At 36.8% G+C, this 16776-nt stretch overlaps 1 protein-coding gene across 1 annotated transcript in view; it reads left to right on the forward strand.

The window, feature by feature from the left end:
- LOC139126396 (uncharacterized) overlaps positions 1 to 16776 on the forward strand; it is a 36877-nt gene that overhangs the window by 14399 nt on the left and 5702 nt on the right. The window contains exons 3-6 of the mRNA XM_070692460.1: positions 373 to 417; positions 12867 to 13076; positions 14662 to 14729; positions 14935 to 15025. Of these exons, the coding sequence (XP_070548561.1) occupies positions 373 to 417; positions 12867 to 13076; positions 14662 to 14729; positions 14935 to 15025 (414 nt within the window). The remainder of the gene's footprint in view (positions 1 to 372; positions 418 to 12866; positions 13077 to 14661; positions 14730 to 14934; positions 15026 to 16776) is intronic.

A 16776-nucleotide genomic window follows, 5' to 3' on the forward strand; every position in this document is an offset into this window, starting at 1 on the left:
TCTAGATAAGTCTTTGATTAGCGTATGCCTTACTATAAGAATGTACTGAGCGGGATGCTTACACGTATTTTGACATTCTGGCCTCATTCATAAAGTTAGGGAAAGGAGAGCCATTCCGGAGCCTACAATTTAAAGTTTGTAAGCACTGTTTTCATGCTATTGCTAATTATTATAAATCATTTTGATTCATTGTTGAGAAGTGGCTTAAACTGTCGCTTGGAATGATGAAAAACAATTCCGCATATTCTTCTATATCATTTACATGATTTCATAGCTTGATAATTTCGCCAAAACCTCATGCTGTTGTTATTGTTATAAAATAGCGCATTCAAAATTGCGAGAAAATAAGCACATTCTCATTCTCTCTTACAGTTGTGTATTACCAAGGAAGTGTGTGTCCATTTACACCATCACGGGGTGAGTTTGATCTTGTTAAAATATATGCAGTACAAATATTATAACCTGAACTTGAAACTATGTTGACACGCATAATGCAAAAGCAATTACTCCGTATGTTTTGAATCTATCGGAAAGAGCACAGTTGAACTTTGCTGTTTACTGACAGTCAGGGTGTCAAGTAATACGGAAATGACACATGCAATTTGTAATCTCCCTTTGCATGACATATACAGAAATTTACAGTTATGCTCAAGCAGTACAAAAAACGAACGAAATAAGTGATATTGGAATTCGTTTAGAATACACAGCTATTATCCCACGTATTCATCTATGGCTGATTAATCTTCAAAGAACAAAACAAGCAAATTTGATCTGCCAAACTTCACAAGCTTGGCTTTTCATTACAGCATACATTCTAGTTGATCAACGCCCAACAATAATTACCTACCTGCTATTTCTCGCATCATTTAACACTATCACGATTTGACAGCGCAGGTTGGTTAACGTGTTATGGGAGCTGCACTACACTGAAAACGCACATTCAACACAAAAAATGAGCTGTACTTTTACGTTTCGATTTGGAAATAAAAAAACGAACTGCATCCCTATCGTCTATGTCGAACTTGAAACAGCATCTTTTAATATCATACTGTTCAAAAGGCTGAAACATGCTGAAATGCCAGGCAATAAAATGGAATGTCCATGCAGCGACATCATCGAACTACATCGTATCAGCTGATAGATACGATTAGTGTTATGTCGCTATATGTAGTACAGCATTCAATTGCAAACACTATCAACAGATTTCAACAATGTTGTTCAAATGCTTATGGAAGACCGGTAACGACATGCGACATGCGACCTGCGACTTCAAAACTGCGACCTGCGTCCCGCGAGTTTGAAACATGCGACCTGCGACTTCGGCATTTAGACCTAGGTGTATAACCTGCGACTTCACAACAGCGACCTGCGTGTTTGTCAAACTGCGACCTGCGACTTCACAACTGCGACATGCGACAACAACACGTAACGTTTCATGGTGTTTTCCTCAGTATTAGATTGGAGGCATCTTGCGTGAACTTTAATCCTTTGAGCGCCAAAGTCTATTTTTGTCCCCTTTATATAATAAACCCCTGTCAATTTTTCTCCAATTTTTGCAAAAAAATTGGGAAAAACCTGTAGCCAATGAAATGTGATGTCGATTTGGTCCAAAATTATCAAAAAATTACAGAAAATTCATACAATTGGTAAAATTTTGCACTAAAATTTTGGTGGGAGAAAATTACAGCGCTCAAAGGGTAAAACGTGGAAAGGAGATTTAACGTTCAACATCGATCAATTAATAAGCCATTGCTGCTCTCGCTTTGGTAAATCGTTCACAAAGTCTGGCAAAACTCAATTCATGTACACACCAGTTCACTCATTTTCATCTGGAGAGATAATTTTATGACGGAAATGTTGACAGTACGTGTTAATGCATGGAAAATAATATGCTACGTGATCTAGGCATTTATATGTTTATATTATAATTTCAAATTATTTTAGATATTCTTCGTCTGCCTTACCTCGCTTCTTTCCTTATGTTATCGACAAACTTTTTGATTTTTAGAAATCTCTGGTATTTATCCTCATTTCACTGTGGTATAACCATCTAGCTGTCTGTTTAATTCATCAGTTGTCCCCCCTGTATCATAACTGCGTCAGTGTCATTGCAAACATTCGAATTTTCAGTTATTGTCGTTCATTTTCTAACATTTCCAGTTTTGTTCCAAGTCTTCAGTGATTGATCATCGGATGTTGCCATCTTTTCGTCTAATTTCATTTTTACTTTTCGTCAAAAAATCGAATTGATCCAACTTTTGTTCAGTTGGAAAAATAAAAATATTCTTACTGGTTAACTTCGGACTACGTTTGTCTACACAAATAACATATGCAAAGTAAAGCAGTTAAAATAATACTGATATTGACAGAAGTGCAAACATATTTGCTAACCATGAATACCAGAGACCGACTCAAGTTCTTTATAGATAACGCGAGTTAAAACTGTAAAACAGGACATAATTAAACCCTCCTACCATCCTATTTTCAGTCTTTAAGCCTAATATGTACATACTATAATATGTACATATTATTTTTTGTGTGTATATAATATTTTAGATCATGTAGGCAGAAAAGTTCCAGAAACTATTAAACACTGATGTAGACGTTTAAAACCCTATTGCTATTGCATTATTTCAGATCGGTTTGCCTTTCGTAAGAAGGAAAATAAATTTGTGCTCTTCGTTTGTGGAATTCTCTACCGTCACAGCTTCATGCACTTCTATCGCTTGTTGAATTCTTTCGCTGGCCGATTTTTGCGTAGGCCAGCGGTGCGAAAATAATGCTCTGGTCGCGAGAATGCGGTAAACCGGCTGTTTTAATATAGTGCAATGGTGTCCCTCGTGTTTTTCAGGCTCGTGTTCAGAGCAATGGTGCGAACAAATCAAGACTGATATCGCAGTGTGACAAACACGCAGGACGCAGGTCGCTGTTGTGAAGTCGCAGGTTAGGCCTACACCTTGGTCTAAATGCCGAAGTCGCAGGTCGTATGTTTCAAACTCGCAGGACGCAGGTCGCAGTTTTGAAGTCGCAGGTCACATGTCGCATGTCGTGACCGGTCTTCCATAAATGCTTAACTTTCATTAGAAATTGTGTCTTTAAATTAAAATTTCGATGGCTTTTTGAGAAGAGCTGTTGTATTTTGGCGAACGGAAAACTCGATGGAAAAGGGTGCTTGAAACGTACGGTTGACAAATATACTGAAGGGTTTTCATCGGGAACAAGTCGAAAATGATAATAAAAGTTGTCTGCGGGTACATGTAGCTAGTACATCAGAATTAAGTAACCGAAATATTAGATCATTGGATTGCCAACGGTCGCCAAGTTTGTTGGTCGCAGCTGACCTTGGACCGAGACTTTGAATGACTCTGAAGTCATTTCCGTAAACGCTACCGGTAAAGGTTGATGACTGGTTAGAGTAGCTTTTCACGCTAACCTCATTTAGATGGCCACTAACGTACACAATATGCAGAGTGTCAAATCCAGCATCATCTAGGAGTTTGCGAGCGTACTTAGTTCTGTTTCACCTATAAATTGTAAACAATGTAGTACTGCACTATGCACACTGCACTGCAGCGTGTCTGACGGGGACAGCTGAGCGCAGCTAGATAGACCAAATATTTGATAAACCGTAAAGTAAGGTGTTATTAACGATATTGTGCACCATTATCAAGATATATCGTTTGATGTGTTACATGGCCCCTATCCGCAATTTCCCCTCTTTTGAAATGCCAAGTCCCTTATTCGTTTATTACACAGACAAACATAGACAGACTCGCAACGGGTATTGTTTGAGGCGTGAAGCGGTTACGTAACCCATCCATTTTCACCTCGCCTCAGGTTGCTCTCGCCTCTCTAATCCGAAGAGTGCCGACCATGCATCCTTCGGTAATTTTCGGATTTTCGCCAATTGTTAACGAAAGTATGTTCGGCAAAGTTTGTGTTGTCGTGTGGTGCGGAATTGACGTGCTGGCGAAAACGGGAGTGTTTTGACCTTCAGGAAAGTGAGTTTTACCGTTTTAAAAATTCCTCTCATATTTTTATGAATATATAATGAGTGTGTTTGAACCAAATTTGAAAGTCTTTTATCGATACTGTCTGGTTTCACTCAATGGTTTACGGTCAGTCATACCGTCTTTTACACGTGCGTCAAGGAAGCACATGTTTATGAAACTGCTGGCGTGTTATGTTTTGATTGGCGTGAAACAGTGTTTCTGGCCTGAGAGCTCACAAAGTAACTATGGTTGCTACGCGATGCCATCTCGTCGTATTTTTAGCATATTCTCGTGCAATTATCAACCACAAACACAGCCTCCAAAAAGTTTAACACCTTTGAAGCTCATTTTAATATGAAAAGCCAATAGTCTACCGAGACGACCATGGAACAAAAGACATGCCGCGTTTCCAGTCTGTCTATATTTGTCTGTGTTTTTATTACTTTGTATTGTGATGCCCGCTATGGTGCCGCAATGCTGAATAATCGGATACATTATCAGTAATAATCAGTTGTATGGAGTGGCAAAATCCACTTGTATTGAGAAAGCTATAATATAATATTGAATACTGCACTAAGGTCCCCAATCAGAGATGGACTTTGATGAAAGATGTATGTTATCTGCACAATATGTCGTAGTAGTAGAAGAAAGGGAATTAATTTTTCAAACATCTTTTTTCACACAGGTCCTTACATACTAAAACTATAACAGAAAATGTTTACATTGCCAGGAGCAAAAGGAAATATAAGATAAACACAAATAAAAGAAAATCGCTACAAAGTGATGGTCGGCATTGAACAAGAAATGTCATGAATGACAAAATTAAATATCAACAAGAAAGACATATCTTAAACCCACCATTTACAATTAAAAAAGGAGATATAACCTACTGGCTGACAAAAACAGAGATGTTCCTTATATGTGGAAATTAAGTTGACCATCATGAGTGTCACAAAAATGTCATCAAAAGTCAAAATAATTACATTTAAAGAATGTAAATGTTTATTAAGACTATGATACTCAAAATCAAGTCTCAATCTGGTGAAAATCTTTGTTTTATATGTGTCCAAAGGATCAACAAAATCTAAACACATTTCATCTTGCTAAATAAATAGACAACTTAGCAGAGATATTGCAAGTCTATGAATAAATACATAATTTTTAATTGGAGGAGTAATGACAAACCATGCAATGTTTACAGCTTGTCCAGGTAAAACTAAACGAGACGTTATAGTGGAAATAACACCTGGACGTGGTTGAATGTTTGGACACTCAAGGAAAGTATGTAAAAGAGAATCAATATCATTACTGAGAGAACAGTTGGCATCTGAACGAAAACTAGCACGAAACAAAAAAGAACTAGTACTAGTTTGATAGATTCCGTGCATAATGCGCCATTGTAAATTCCCTTTCTTCTTTATGATTGGATCACAATAACATGAATCAAAGTTTGATTTGATGGAATGTGGAATACTCAAAATGCCCCTCCAGATGGTGCCTAATCTGTCTAATAAATATACATAATGATGAACCATTATCAAGTACTTGTAAATTTCAACTTTCTCTATCACTGGACAAAAGGCTTGATATGCGTTCAGTTATTTACCAATATTGACGTAAATTGAACACAAAATTAATTACATACCCAACGTATATCTTTCTAAATGGAACATTCCAACACGTTGATAAGCGTAGCGTATATCTATGCAGATGATGAGCATACGTAATGCAGATCTTTGCTCACCAAGCGTACACTGTATTTTGCATTTTATTAGTAAACGTACGTGTATACTTAATGTATTTGACCATGCACAGAATCAGTATATGTGTATATATTGTTGTACATCAAGCATTTTGCCCAGTGTATTTTACACAGAAAATAATTGTCCTCTGTAGAATGTTGCAGATGAAAAGAATACAAAGTATCTGGCGCATTGTTTGGATTCTTGTACAAAAATGGTTTTCAATGTCAGATTTTAAACAAACAGGAACAGCCTTACAAATATATTGTAAAGACAAATAAATAATACGCTGTGAATGAATCGCAACTCTATCATACAAATCTGAATAAGTTAACCAAGGACTTTCCACAGTGTTGAAAAGATCACCTATAGTTATATATTGGCATTGACAAAGGCTGGTACAGTAAAAGGAGACTTATGAATGGGATGCATAATAAGTTGATTTTGAAAAAGAGCCTCCTTTAGAATGTCAGGAACACTCAGTGGGATTCCATTACGAATTTTGTCAAAAGAATTCCAATCACGATGAAAGGAAGGAATAACAGCATGATCACAAAAATCAATGTAAGTCGTGAGAAGTAACTGTTTGTCATAATTGAGACCACCAACTCTTCTAAAATACAAATATGTGAAATAATACGGCGGATGATGAACATCCTGATACAAATACTTTTGAATATAAGTGAGACGAAAAGAAATACAACGAGTTTTAAGATGAATAAGGCCTTGGCCACCTTGAATGAGAGGTAAGTACAGAGTTTCCGAAGGAATCCAATGACGTCCTTGCCAGAAAAATCTCAGAAAAAGGGTTTGAAGGTAAGAAATTGTTTGATCATCGGGAGTTGTACAAGTCAATCTGTGAAGTAATTTTGATGCAATCAGCTGATTAATGACTAAAACACGACCTCTGTAAGACATGCCAGGTGCAAAAGACGACCAAAATTTCAGCTTGTTTTCAGTGATGTTCACTAATTCAGACCAATTTTTCTGACAATAATTATTTGAATTACCAACATACACACCGAGCAGTTTTAACCCTGTTGAGTTCCATTTGATATTTAATGGTGTGTCAATACGATTTCGCCAACTACCAGCCCAGAGACCTTCAGATTTCCTTAGGTTAACTTTTGCATTAGACGCATTTTCATATAACTCAAGAGTGGACTTTAAGTTACTAAAATCTTCATCTCTAGTAGTAAAAACTTCAACATCGTCGGCAGGTATTACGACTAAGAGTGTCTGGTATTATCAATTTCCTTATGTTACTGTTTTTCCTAATCTTGTCTAAAATGGTTCTAAGGCAATCACATAAAGTTGACCAGAATGTGAGCAACCTTGTCTATCCAACGATTAATTGAAATTGGAGCGGTAATGGAACTATTTACCTTTAACACTAACTGAATATCTGTATAGAGTGTTTTAATGTAATTAATAGAGCGGGGTCCAAAACCAAAAGAGCTCAGAGGTTTAAAATGGTAATCATGACTGAAACGGTCAAAAGCCTATTCCTGGTCTAGAGCAAAAATACCCAAAGGTGAGTTTGTGTCATTGGCATAGAAAATATTATCCTGTAATAAATTCATATTGTCAAATATGTGGCGATTTTGAATAGAGCAGGACTGATCAACATGAATTATTTTGGAAAGAACATTACGTAAACGAATTGAGAGAGCTTTCATGACAATTTTATAATCGCTACATAACAAGCTAATGGGTCTCCAGTTCTTGACTAAATTGTTGTCTCCAGCTTTCGGGTGAAGACTTAGCACTGCTCTCCGACAAGAAATAGGAAGCTGATCATTACGAAAACACTCAATGAAAACCTTATGAAGGTCTTGACCAATAACTGACCAAAATGTTTTGTAAAATTCATTAGGCAAACCATCCATTCCTGGAGTACGGTCAGTTGAAAGTTGTTTTACAGCAAAGGTAAGTTCATCATGAGTAATTTCACCATCAAGATAATCACGATCTTCCTCATTTAATCGCGCCAAATTGTCGAGAATTGCCGACTGAGCATCAACGTCAACATTTTCAGCAGAATAAAGATCCTTGTAGAAATTGTAAAAAATGTCACGAATTTCATCAGGATTTTCCGTTATTGATCCGTCAGCACGTTTCATGTGAATAATGGGCTTTGACCTTCCCCTCTCTCGCTCAAGGGAAAGTAAACTGTTCGAAACATCACTGTGAATAAGTAATTGGTGACGAGATCGTACAGCTGCACCTCGAGCTCTTCTCTCCAGGTCTACCAACTGAGCCAGAGAACTTTTTCTTTTGTTGGTATTCATCGAAGACACTTTTATCTCCATGTAAACTTTTCTCAAGTTCTTGAATTTCCTTCTCTAAACGCAATTTATCCCATTTCAGGTTGTACTGGTTCGAAGCACAATACTGTGAGTTTAAGATTGATTTTCCATTTTCCAATTTCCCACCATGTCCACAAATCATAATATTGATTCTGCTGCTGTCTCCAGTTTGACCAAAAATGTGTAATGATTTCTCTATACAGCTCAATATGCTTTAAAATGCTTGTATTGAGACACCATATTGGATTGCGATGTTTGACTTCTTTCTGAGTTACTTTTAACTTTACCAATGAATGGTCAGAAAACGTGAGCGCAGAATGATGAATTGAAGCCACCGTGATGCGTGATTTCATCCACTTGTTGACGTAAATCCTGTCAAGACGAGCCTTTTTATCATTTCTGTGCCAGGTGTAATTACGGTTGTCCCCATGATAGTGACGCCAACTGTCAACAAGCCTGTACTTGTGGATTAAATTATTAAAATAGCGTACTGCACACATGTCAGACTCCTTACAATTGATTCTATCCAATTCTTCATTCAGAGTACAATTAAAGTCTCCACCAAGGATAATTACACTATTAACATCTAAACTTGATAGCAGATCATTCAACTTGGTAAAACACCACAACCGTTCACTGGAAGTAGTATGTCCATAGACATTAATAATATTGACTAGGCTGCCATCAACGTTTGCTTGCACGTGCAGTAAATGTCCAGGAATTGGTTCTGATGTACGAATGATATCAATTGTAGAGGATGGCGAAAACAATATAGCAACACCTGCACTGTTTGTTGAACTATGCGACAAAATACAACGTCCTCTCCAAATCAAAGGCCATAATTTTTCATCACTTGGTATGCTGTGAGTTTTTTGTAAAAGGTAACAAGAAGCCGGGTTGGTATGCTTGAGAAAATCAAAAACTTGAAATCGTTTCATCGAGTCTCGACACCAACGAAAGCCATGCCTGTAGATAGGATTGTGAGAAGAAGCTTCCACATAACAACCTGAATTAAAGTGAAGACTCAATCGCAGTTGACCTACCAGTAGTTCTGACATAGTCTTTGATTTTATGAACCAGCTTGTAGATGCGAGCTCTCGTTGCGGTGTTCACGGGCTGTGAAGAGCGAAATCCCAGCAACATTTTTGCAAGCTCTTTCAAGTTTGGATGAAAGTCAAAACAATTCTGAATAAACGTCTTTGAGTATTTTGTATTTTCCAAGATATCTGCAATCGATTGAGTCGATACATCATGGAAAAACGAAAAATCTGAAATGTCCGATAGCACAGATTCATTGTCATCAGTCTGTCTTTGCGTTGAATCTTTCAAACTGTCTTCTGTTGATGGGCTTGCAATGTGTTGAGTAGAAAGCGGTGAGAATGATATGCTCTGAGGAACATCTGCAGACATATCCATGTCCATTGATGCATTGGTCTTGTTTGCAATGTCTTGAGAATCCGGGACGAAATCAGAAAGTCCGGAGAGAACAAGCGACGGAGTGCAAGCCGGAGAAAACACCGAGGATTCCGAAGCTTGCGTAAAACACAGGTCCGGAGAAGGGTGGAAAGGCGATGGAGGGGTTCGTACCCTCTCATCATCAGTAACATCGTCTGCATTTGAAATTCCGTTGCCATTCGTTCTGTCAGTGTTCAAGACAGTTTCTGTATCAATTTCTGAAGCCGGTTCACATTGAACAATGTCAGTTTCGTTATTACACACTATTCTTTCTTGTTCCTCGTTACCAAGGCCATCACTGTTCTGTTGCGAGCTACTGTGTGTATCAATAACGTTTTTATCAGAAAAGTCCGCGACGTTATGACCATTAACATTATCAGTCATCGTTGTGTCTTCATTTCCACGTTCACGTACAACTGTGTTGTGATTGAAAACAGTCGACGAATCACCACTGATTGGTTCCATCTGACGTTGAACAAGTTCATCGTTGTTGGTCGGAATTTTGACACCTCTTTCAAACTGATCGTCGTTAATTACGGTGGTATTGTCTTTTTCTTGCAATGTAGCAGTTTATTCGGTTTGGAACGATTGTTGACAATCACGCTGTACGTGTCTCTTTTGCCAACACTTGAAACATTTCATTTCTTCAGTTGAACGATAAATTCTGTATCTTTACCTTCGTATTCGTATGCTTATGACTCCCCAGAGAGTAAATAAACTACCGATCAAGTAGAACAATAGATCACAATGTTAACAGTCAAAGGTCCTTCCCATGTACCGTGAAAGTCGGCTTGGATCAGCACTAAAGCATGTCTTCGAAAGGATCCTACATGCCTCAATTGTTCACTCTTGCATCCGAGAGGAATTGTTTCGATTTTACTCACAAGTTTACCAAAAGTAAGGAGTTCACTTTCAATCACATGATTTGGAATAAACGGTGGAACCCCTGATACGATGACTTTGTTGCTGGTTTCACAACAGGCTCAACTTGAATCGTGTAGCCGTTCAGTTCAAAACCATTGACACACACATTTTCCACCCAGGTAACTGAGTTGAAATAAACGATAACTGAACCGTAAACTCTTGAAGCAGCAATAATATTCTGTGAACCAATAATCGATGAAATAGCCGGTAAATACTTTTCAACGGAGACTCCTTCCATGGCTTTACACTTCACACCATGTTTCATTGTTAGACCGGCAAACGTATCTAAGCGGCCACTGTCAATGAATGGCGCAGCCATCTTGGCCTAGGAAACAGCACACGGAAACCTCTAAGGGAATCAGCAGAAATCTCTTCAATTGATAGTTCAAACAAAAGAAAAACTTGACAGCAGCAGTCCAAAATCAGATCAGACAACGATCTCAGTCTGGAAATTTTAGGTCAGATGGATCAGATGGAATTTGATGGAAAGATATGCATTGTGTGAACAATTTGATAAGAATTAATTTTGTAGACGTATCTTGCACAAGGCCAACCTAAAAGATGTATATTTAATATAATCGCAATGTCAGGAAAATAATTATATCGGGATATCGATATGAAGCTGTAATGCCTAAAGGCACTGTTGCATCGCTGAACTTATCCAAAATTGTTCTTGTATATGCAACAGGTCGTTCAGATAGAAGGACATATTTCCGAAATAATGAAGAAAATCTCTAACGCTACTAAGTGCAATATGACTTGAATCTAATCATGTTTTCACATTGAATGCACTAAATAGGATGAAACTTGCAAAAAGATTTAACTGTCAAGAAAGGCATTTAGCAGTATCAATAGCTAATTATAGAAATTCTACTCTGAAGTGAACACACACTTTGTTCACATCTGGCGTTCTGACTTTATGAATAATAAGAACCGTTACGTAGGCATGCCTTAAACAATTTCTTGAAGATTGGTGGAATTTTGACATTTGGAAAGCCAGTACATATACATGGCACACCCAATTGTACCCAACTTGGTAAGAGGACATAACCCATTGCCATTCATACTAATGTCTACTTGTTTGCAGTACAATCCAATATAGGAAAAAGTCGCAAATAGGTTTTTTTCGTACAATCTCATTTTGTTCTTGATGTTGATCATATCGAATTCAATTGAGTTATTTGCACTGACTAATTCAGAATTACAAGCAGCGACTATGTCATTGTCATGATCAGTTACTTATCTATCCTGAATTAGAAGCTATGTAAACACGTACATGAGGGAATTGGCCGGCACAAACCATGTAGGTAGACTGACTAATCCCCTGAGAGCGGAAAAATTCCGCATTGCCGAATTAACGGCTTATGACTCCCCAGAGAGTAAATAAACTACCGATCAAGTAGAACAATAGATCACAATGTTAATGAATATGACATAGCCCGTGATATTTGTAGAGTAATCACCGATTGACAGTCAGTTCACACCTCAAAAATGGTATCTTTTCATATGGAAATGATTTCGAACCTACAGCATTTGTGCCGGGGAATCTCGCCATGTACTGTCATATACTGTCATATACTGTCATTACTCCTCCAATTAGAGCAATTATCGATCTGTACAAATATATTCGAAGACTGGTTTCGATTTTGGAAATATATTCTGAAATTACTCTTTAAAGTCTTCTCCAGTTATATAACCTAAATAATTGGCTAATCTTCTGTGCAGATAATTGTAAAATAAGCTGTTATTGAAAGAAATATTGTCAGGAGACAATGGTCAACGTGTCTCTTGAAAGCAGTGTCTCCAAAGAGGAGAACACTTGAACAGGCTGTTATTTTGCATACTCTTTGAACTCATTGAAGCTACCTTGTTATATGTAGAAATAGGCACCATAATGGCAATTACCTTTCAGAATCGTTTATTTCAAAATAGTCATAGGACAGTGTTATAGAGACCTAAGATGGCTTTGAACAACTTTAATTTATCTCAGTAAGTTGACATACTTTATTGTGTCTCAGCAACTAAAGCGCCCCCCTGGTTTTGTTTTTGACGGATGTTAGTATGTATGGCACAAATATTTTTCTGAAACCTTTTGCATGGCCTCTGCTAACATTATGCCTTTTTAACAGTAAAGGAATGCTTGGACATGCCATTACTTTCCCTAAGAAAGTGCGATAGAGACCTTGAAGACATTGAGACTGATGTTTCTCGCGTAAGCAGCTGCATCAACTTCACAACATGGTTTTTTTTTCTAGTTCCGCAGAAAATCAATTTGAAACCATATGCAAGGTTGTGCATTATTCGGGAGTTTACAGAAAATACTGTATGAGGTCATAAATCTTAATGGAAAGTCTTGCGCTGTTCACAACTTATAACTTAAACTTTTTATTCTGGTACTAACCTACCATGTCTAACCTTATATGTGCGTAATTTCTTTAACATAGAATTTGTCTGTCCATCGAATATCGAAAGAAAAGACGATTCCGAAAAGGGACTTGTAGCTGTGACCTGGACATTTTTAGAAGCAGCTGCAACTTGTACTCCTGCAGCCGGCAGTAACTTCATAATTGGTAACACTGTTGTGTTTTGCAAGATAGATATAAGCACCACTAAGTTTTTGTCTTGCTCCTTTAATGTTACAGTAACAACAGATGGTGAGTGTTTCTTTTCAAAAACATATGTCAGAAATGCAGTAACGCAATGCTAAATTTTTGTATATTGGCATTTCTTGCGGTTTTGAAGAGATTGTAGATACATATTGTACAATGTAGTAGTCAACAAAACAAATTGTTTGAAAATCAAGACACACTTACAACAGTCACAAATACTGCATAAAAACACAATAATACTTACTGTATTAGCATTGATTATTTCCTTATTTAGCTGAACAGTGCATATAAGCATCAATACAGTCAAGAATTCATTGCTTGTACTCAGCAAGCCTCTATTCATGCGGACTCATGTAAATTCAAGCGTATTATTCTATAATGCAGGCAACTCATTAGTATGAATTTTGTGACTTAGCGATTGGAAATGCGTTTTGTAAGTGTTTTTCGCATATTTCGAAATTCGTTTTCTCGAACCATTATTGATTTAGGTGCTACAAAGCATATAATCTGCATGCTATAAATTGTTCATCATTGCGTTTGTTCGTAGACAGGGCGTTATTATGTCGTCAGCTTTACATTAGACCCGTACAGAGGAGAAAAGTATTTTCCGAGACAAACGCAAGATGTTTGGTAATGATATGAAAATTTGAGTCCTCGAACAATATGTAGAAGATGACAATTACATTTTCCTCATACAGTAAGCACACGGGTGGCGGGCATTTGGAATGTCAAATATCGGTAAATGTTAGGTAATCTGTTACTTTAGTGATGCTGTACTAAGATTTGCACGGTGGCCCCTGATTTTTATTCCTGATTTTGAAAGAGAAGGATTGTACGCAAAACTTTTAGTCTTTACCTTACGAGACGCGTCCTACCTTAACGAGAAAGAAACACATATAAATTTATCAGTATATGGTTACATAGATTAAACTAAACTCCCATTACATTTTCTATGAAAACATTTGTCTTTTCCCTTACCTTGAAATTATTCTCGTTCTTTTATTGATCACCTAATACACCACTCTTGTCTTTTACAAAGAATGAAGTTCGTGAGATGTTCGGCTCAGTCTTGAATTAACATGGAAAACAAACGCAATATAACTTTAAATAACTAACTAAAGCGTAGAGTATATGCTCCATACCAACTGAATTGGACCACAAGGTTGCCGATAGTATAGCAAAGCTTCATCTACAACTATTTTCTGCGTAGACAATAGAGTGAAGTGGAATTAAATTAAAACAACACAACATCGTTTGATGATTGCATTACGAGGAAATATACAAATCCTTTTAGTAGCCTTAGAAATGCAACTAAAACTTTTAGTGATACCTATCCTGGTATTAAGGGTGCTATTGACCACTGCAGCGCACATGAAATCATGCAGCATTATTAATTCATTCACAAATAAAAATCTGTTCCAAGTTTTTGATCGTTCCTTGACGTTTGGATAAGAGACTGAACAGAGTCTTCCGTTTAGCCTAATATCTGACTCATTTTCCTTCTGCTTTCCTTTAGTATCCTGTGATTTACCAAGTCTTTCATGATCGTAGAAATCACTGATTACCTCCAGATCGTCTATTAACGCTTCCAAACCTTTTATTTCTGTATTGCTTACCCAAACCTATGAAGCTTTCATAAGGTTAATGGCTCTGATTGATGATAGGGATGCATCGCCGGTGAAAATACCAACATCTCAGGTGAGCTACCATTTATTAAAACATTTGACAAACGTGAAGATATTCATTAGTTACGAAGTATTCATTGGAGTAACTACTTTTTGGTGCCCTGTGATATATGTGTAGTGTCGTCGATGTAGATAAAAGTGCGTTCATAACAAGAGCGGGCCGTCACACGAAGGAAATGTGGTAATATTTGGAATTTTTCTTTCTTTTCATGGTAAAGATGATTGAATTTTGGGAAAGAGTGTCGGCCAATATCTCTATGCTACCCAACGTGAATTTTCCTGAAGATAAAATCAAGTCGCTAGCTCAAGGTGAGCGCCCTCAATTAAACATAATTTTCAATGGAAAAGTGTGTTAGTATGCAATGTAGCTTGTTTGGTGTATTGTCATAAAATACGAGTGGATTTAGCCCATTATTAAGCTTTAAATCAGCAGTCCTATCTTCTGATGATCTTAGATGGTAGTAGCCCAATACAGGGTGTGCAACCAAAATCACACAGAGAGAAATTGACAATACTTGACATTTACACAGTATACAGCATGTGGTCAAATAAATGAAAGAAACATAAAGTGACTTTTTGAATGAAGAAGTGATCTCAATGTCATCCTGTCCTACATTTGTAACCAAACATCAATCTAAAACATGATATAAATGGTCACACTCTGAGTCATTGTCATTGATAAAATCTTCTATTTTTGCCTAAAAGATATAGCATATTTTTCCATCGGCCCTTAATACTACCATAAACAGGACGCTAAAGAAGACCATTCTGTTGTTTCCTTTTTATTGTCGACTAGCTTAAGTCAATAATTCCTTTGCAGGTACTGACTAATCCAGACTTTCTTCATACAAAACAACGTCATCGATATATTTGTTTGTCAAGCTTTTGCTATAGATGTTTTCATGCTGTTGAGTAAGTTTTGAACAAATTTCTAGTAGAATGAGTAAAAAACTAAGTGTGTGGCAAAGTAATAAATTTGTTCCTATAAGATTTCGACATTTCTCAACATATACCGTAGTATTCATCAAAAATATTGTTTATAATCAACAAAACGACATCTTTCTGAGTATTCGAAATATCTGTAGTAAAAACGTATGCAACAACCTATATTCTATTATTATCATTATAATGTAAAAAATATGGCACAAAGAATAACTTTTGCAGAAGTTAGTCCGATGAATTATTTATATTGAATTCATTTGTTGCTTAAGTTTGATTTGCCTTCATATTGCGTCATCCAAGAAAAGAAAATCAAATGTTTTAAAATCTGTAATATATATGAAAATGCTCTTACTTTCAGAACATTTAGAATATTGATCGACCTTTTTCATTTATATAATTTCATTCAAATATCACTGGACAAAATGCTTGATATGCGCTTTTATTTTTACGTATATTGACTAATATGGAACACAATATTAATTTCATACGCAACGTATATCCTTGTGTATGGAACATTCCAATACGTTGATATGCATAGCGTATTTCTATGCAGATCATGAGTATACGTAATGCAGATCTTTGCACACTAAGTATACACCGAAATTTTGCATTTTATCAGTATATGTACGTATATACTGAACGTATTTGACACATATACAGAATCATTATATCAAGCATTTGCAAAGTGTATGATATCTATGTAATAATGACTTCCAAGAATATGATAATGGTATGCTACTTGACAGCTTTGTCGTTTAACACTTGGATTACCATACCATAAGGTGTTCGGTGCAATCTTCGTATGTAACACGCGCTAAACCAGCCACCTTGTCTTATTTTGGCATTGAATTGTTCCAGATAGGCCTGCGGATAGCAATGTTTTAAACGAACAGAATGTACAACCTCTGTAAATAGAATCGTACGAAGCCGCTGAAATGCTGAGCTCATTGATAAGGCACTCGCAGTAATTTATCTTCCACATAATGATAGTATAAGTAGCTCTGTCAATATAAACACAAGATGAATCCACCGAGAGTGTCTCAAAGAACAGGGATACGTTTTTGTTGCTAATGGGTTTCAGTCGGTTAATCCGAAGATATACTATATGCCTGACGAAT

The sequence above is a fragment of the Ptychodera flava genome, chromosome 3 (assembly GCF_041260155.1).
Source record: "Ptychodera flava strain L36383 chromosome 3, AS_Pfla_20210202, whole genome shotgun sequence".
In the NCBI taxonomy this organism is placed as follows: domain Eukaryota; kingdom Metazoa; phylum Hemichordata; class Enteropneusta; family Ptychoderidae; genus Ptychodera; species Ptychodera flava.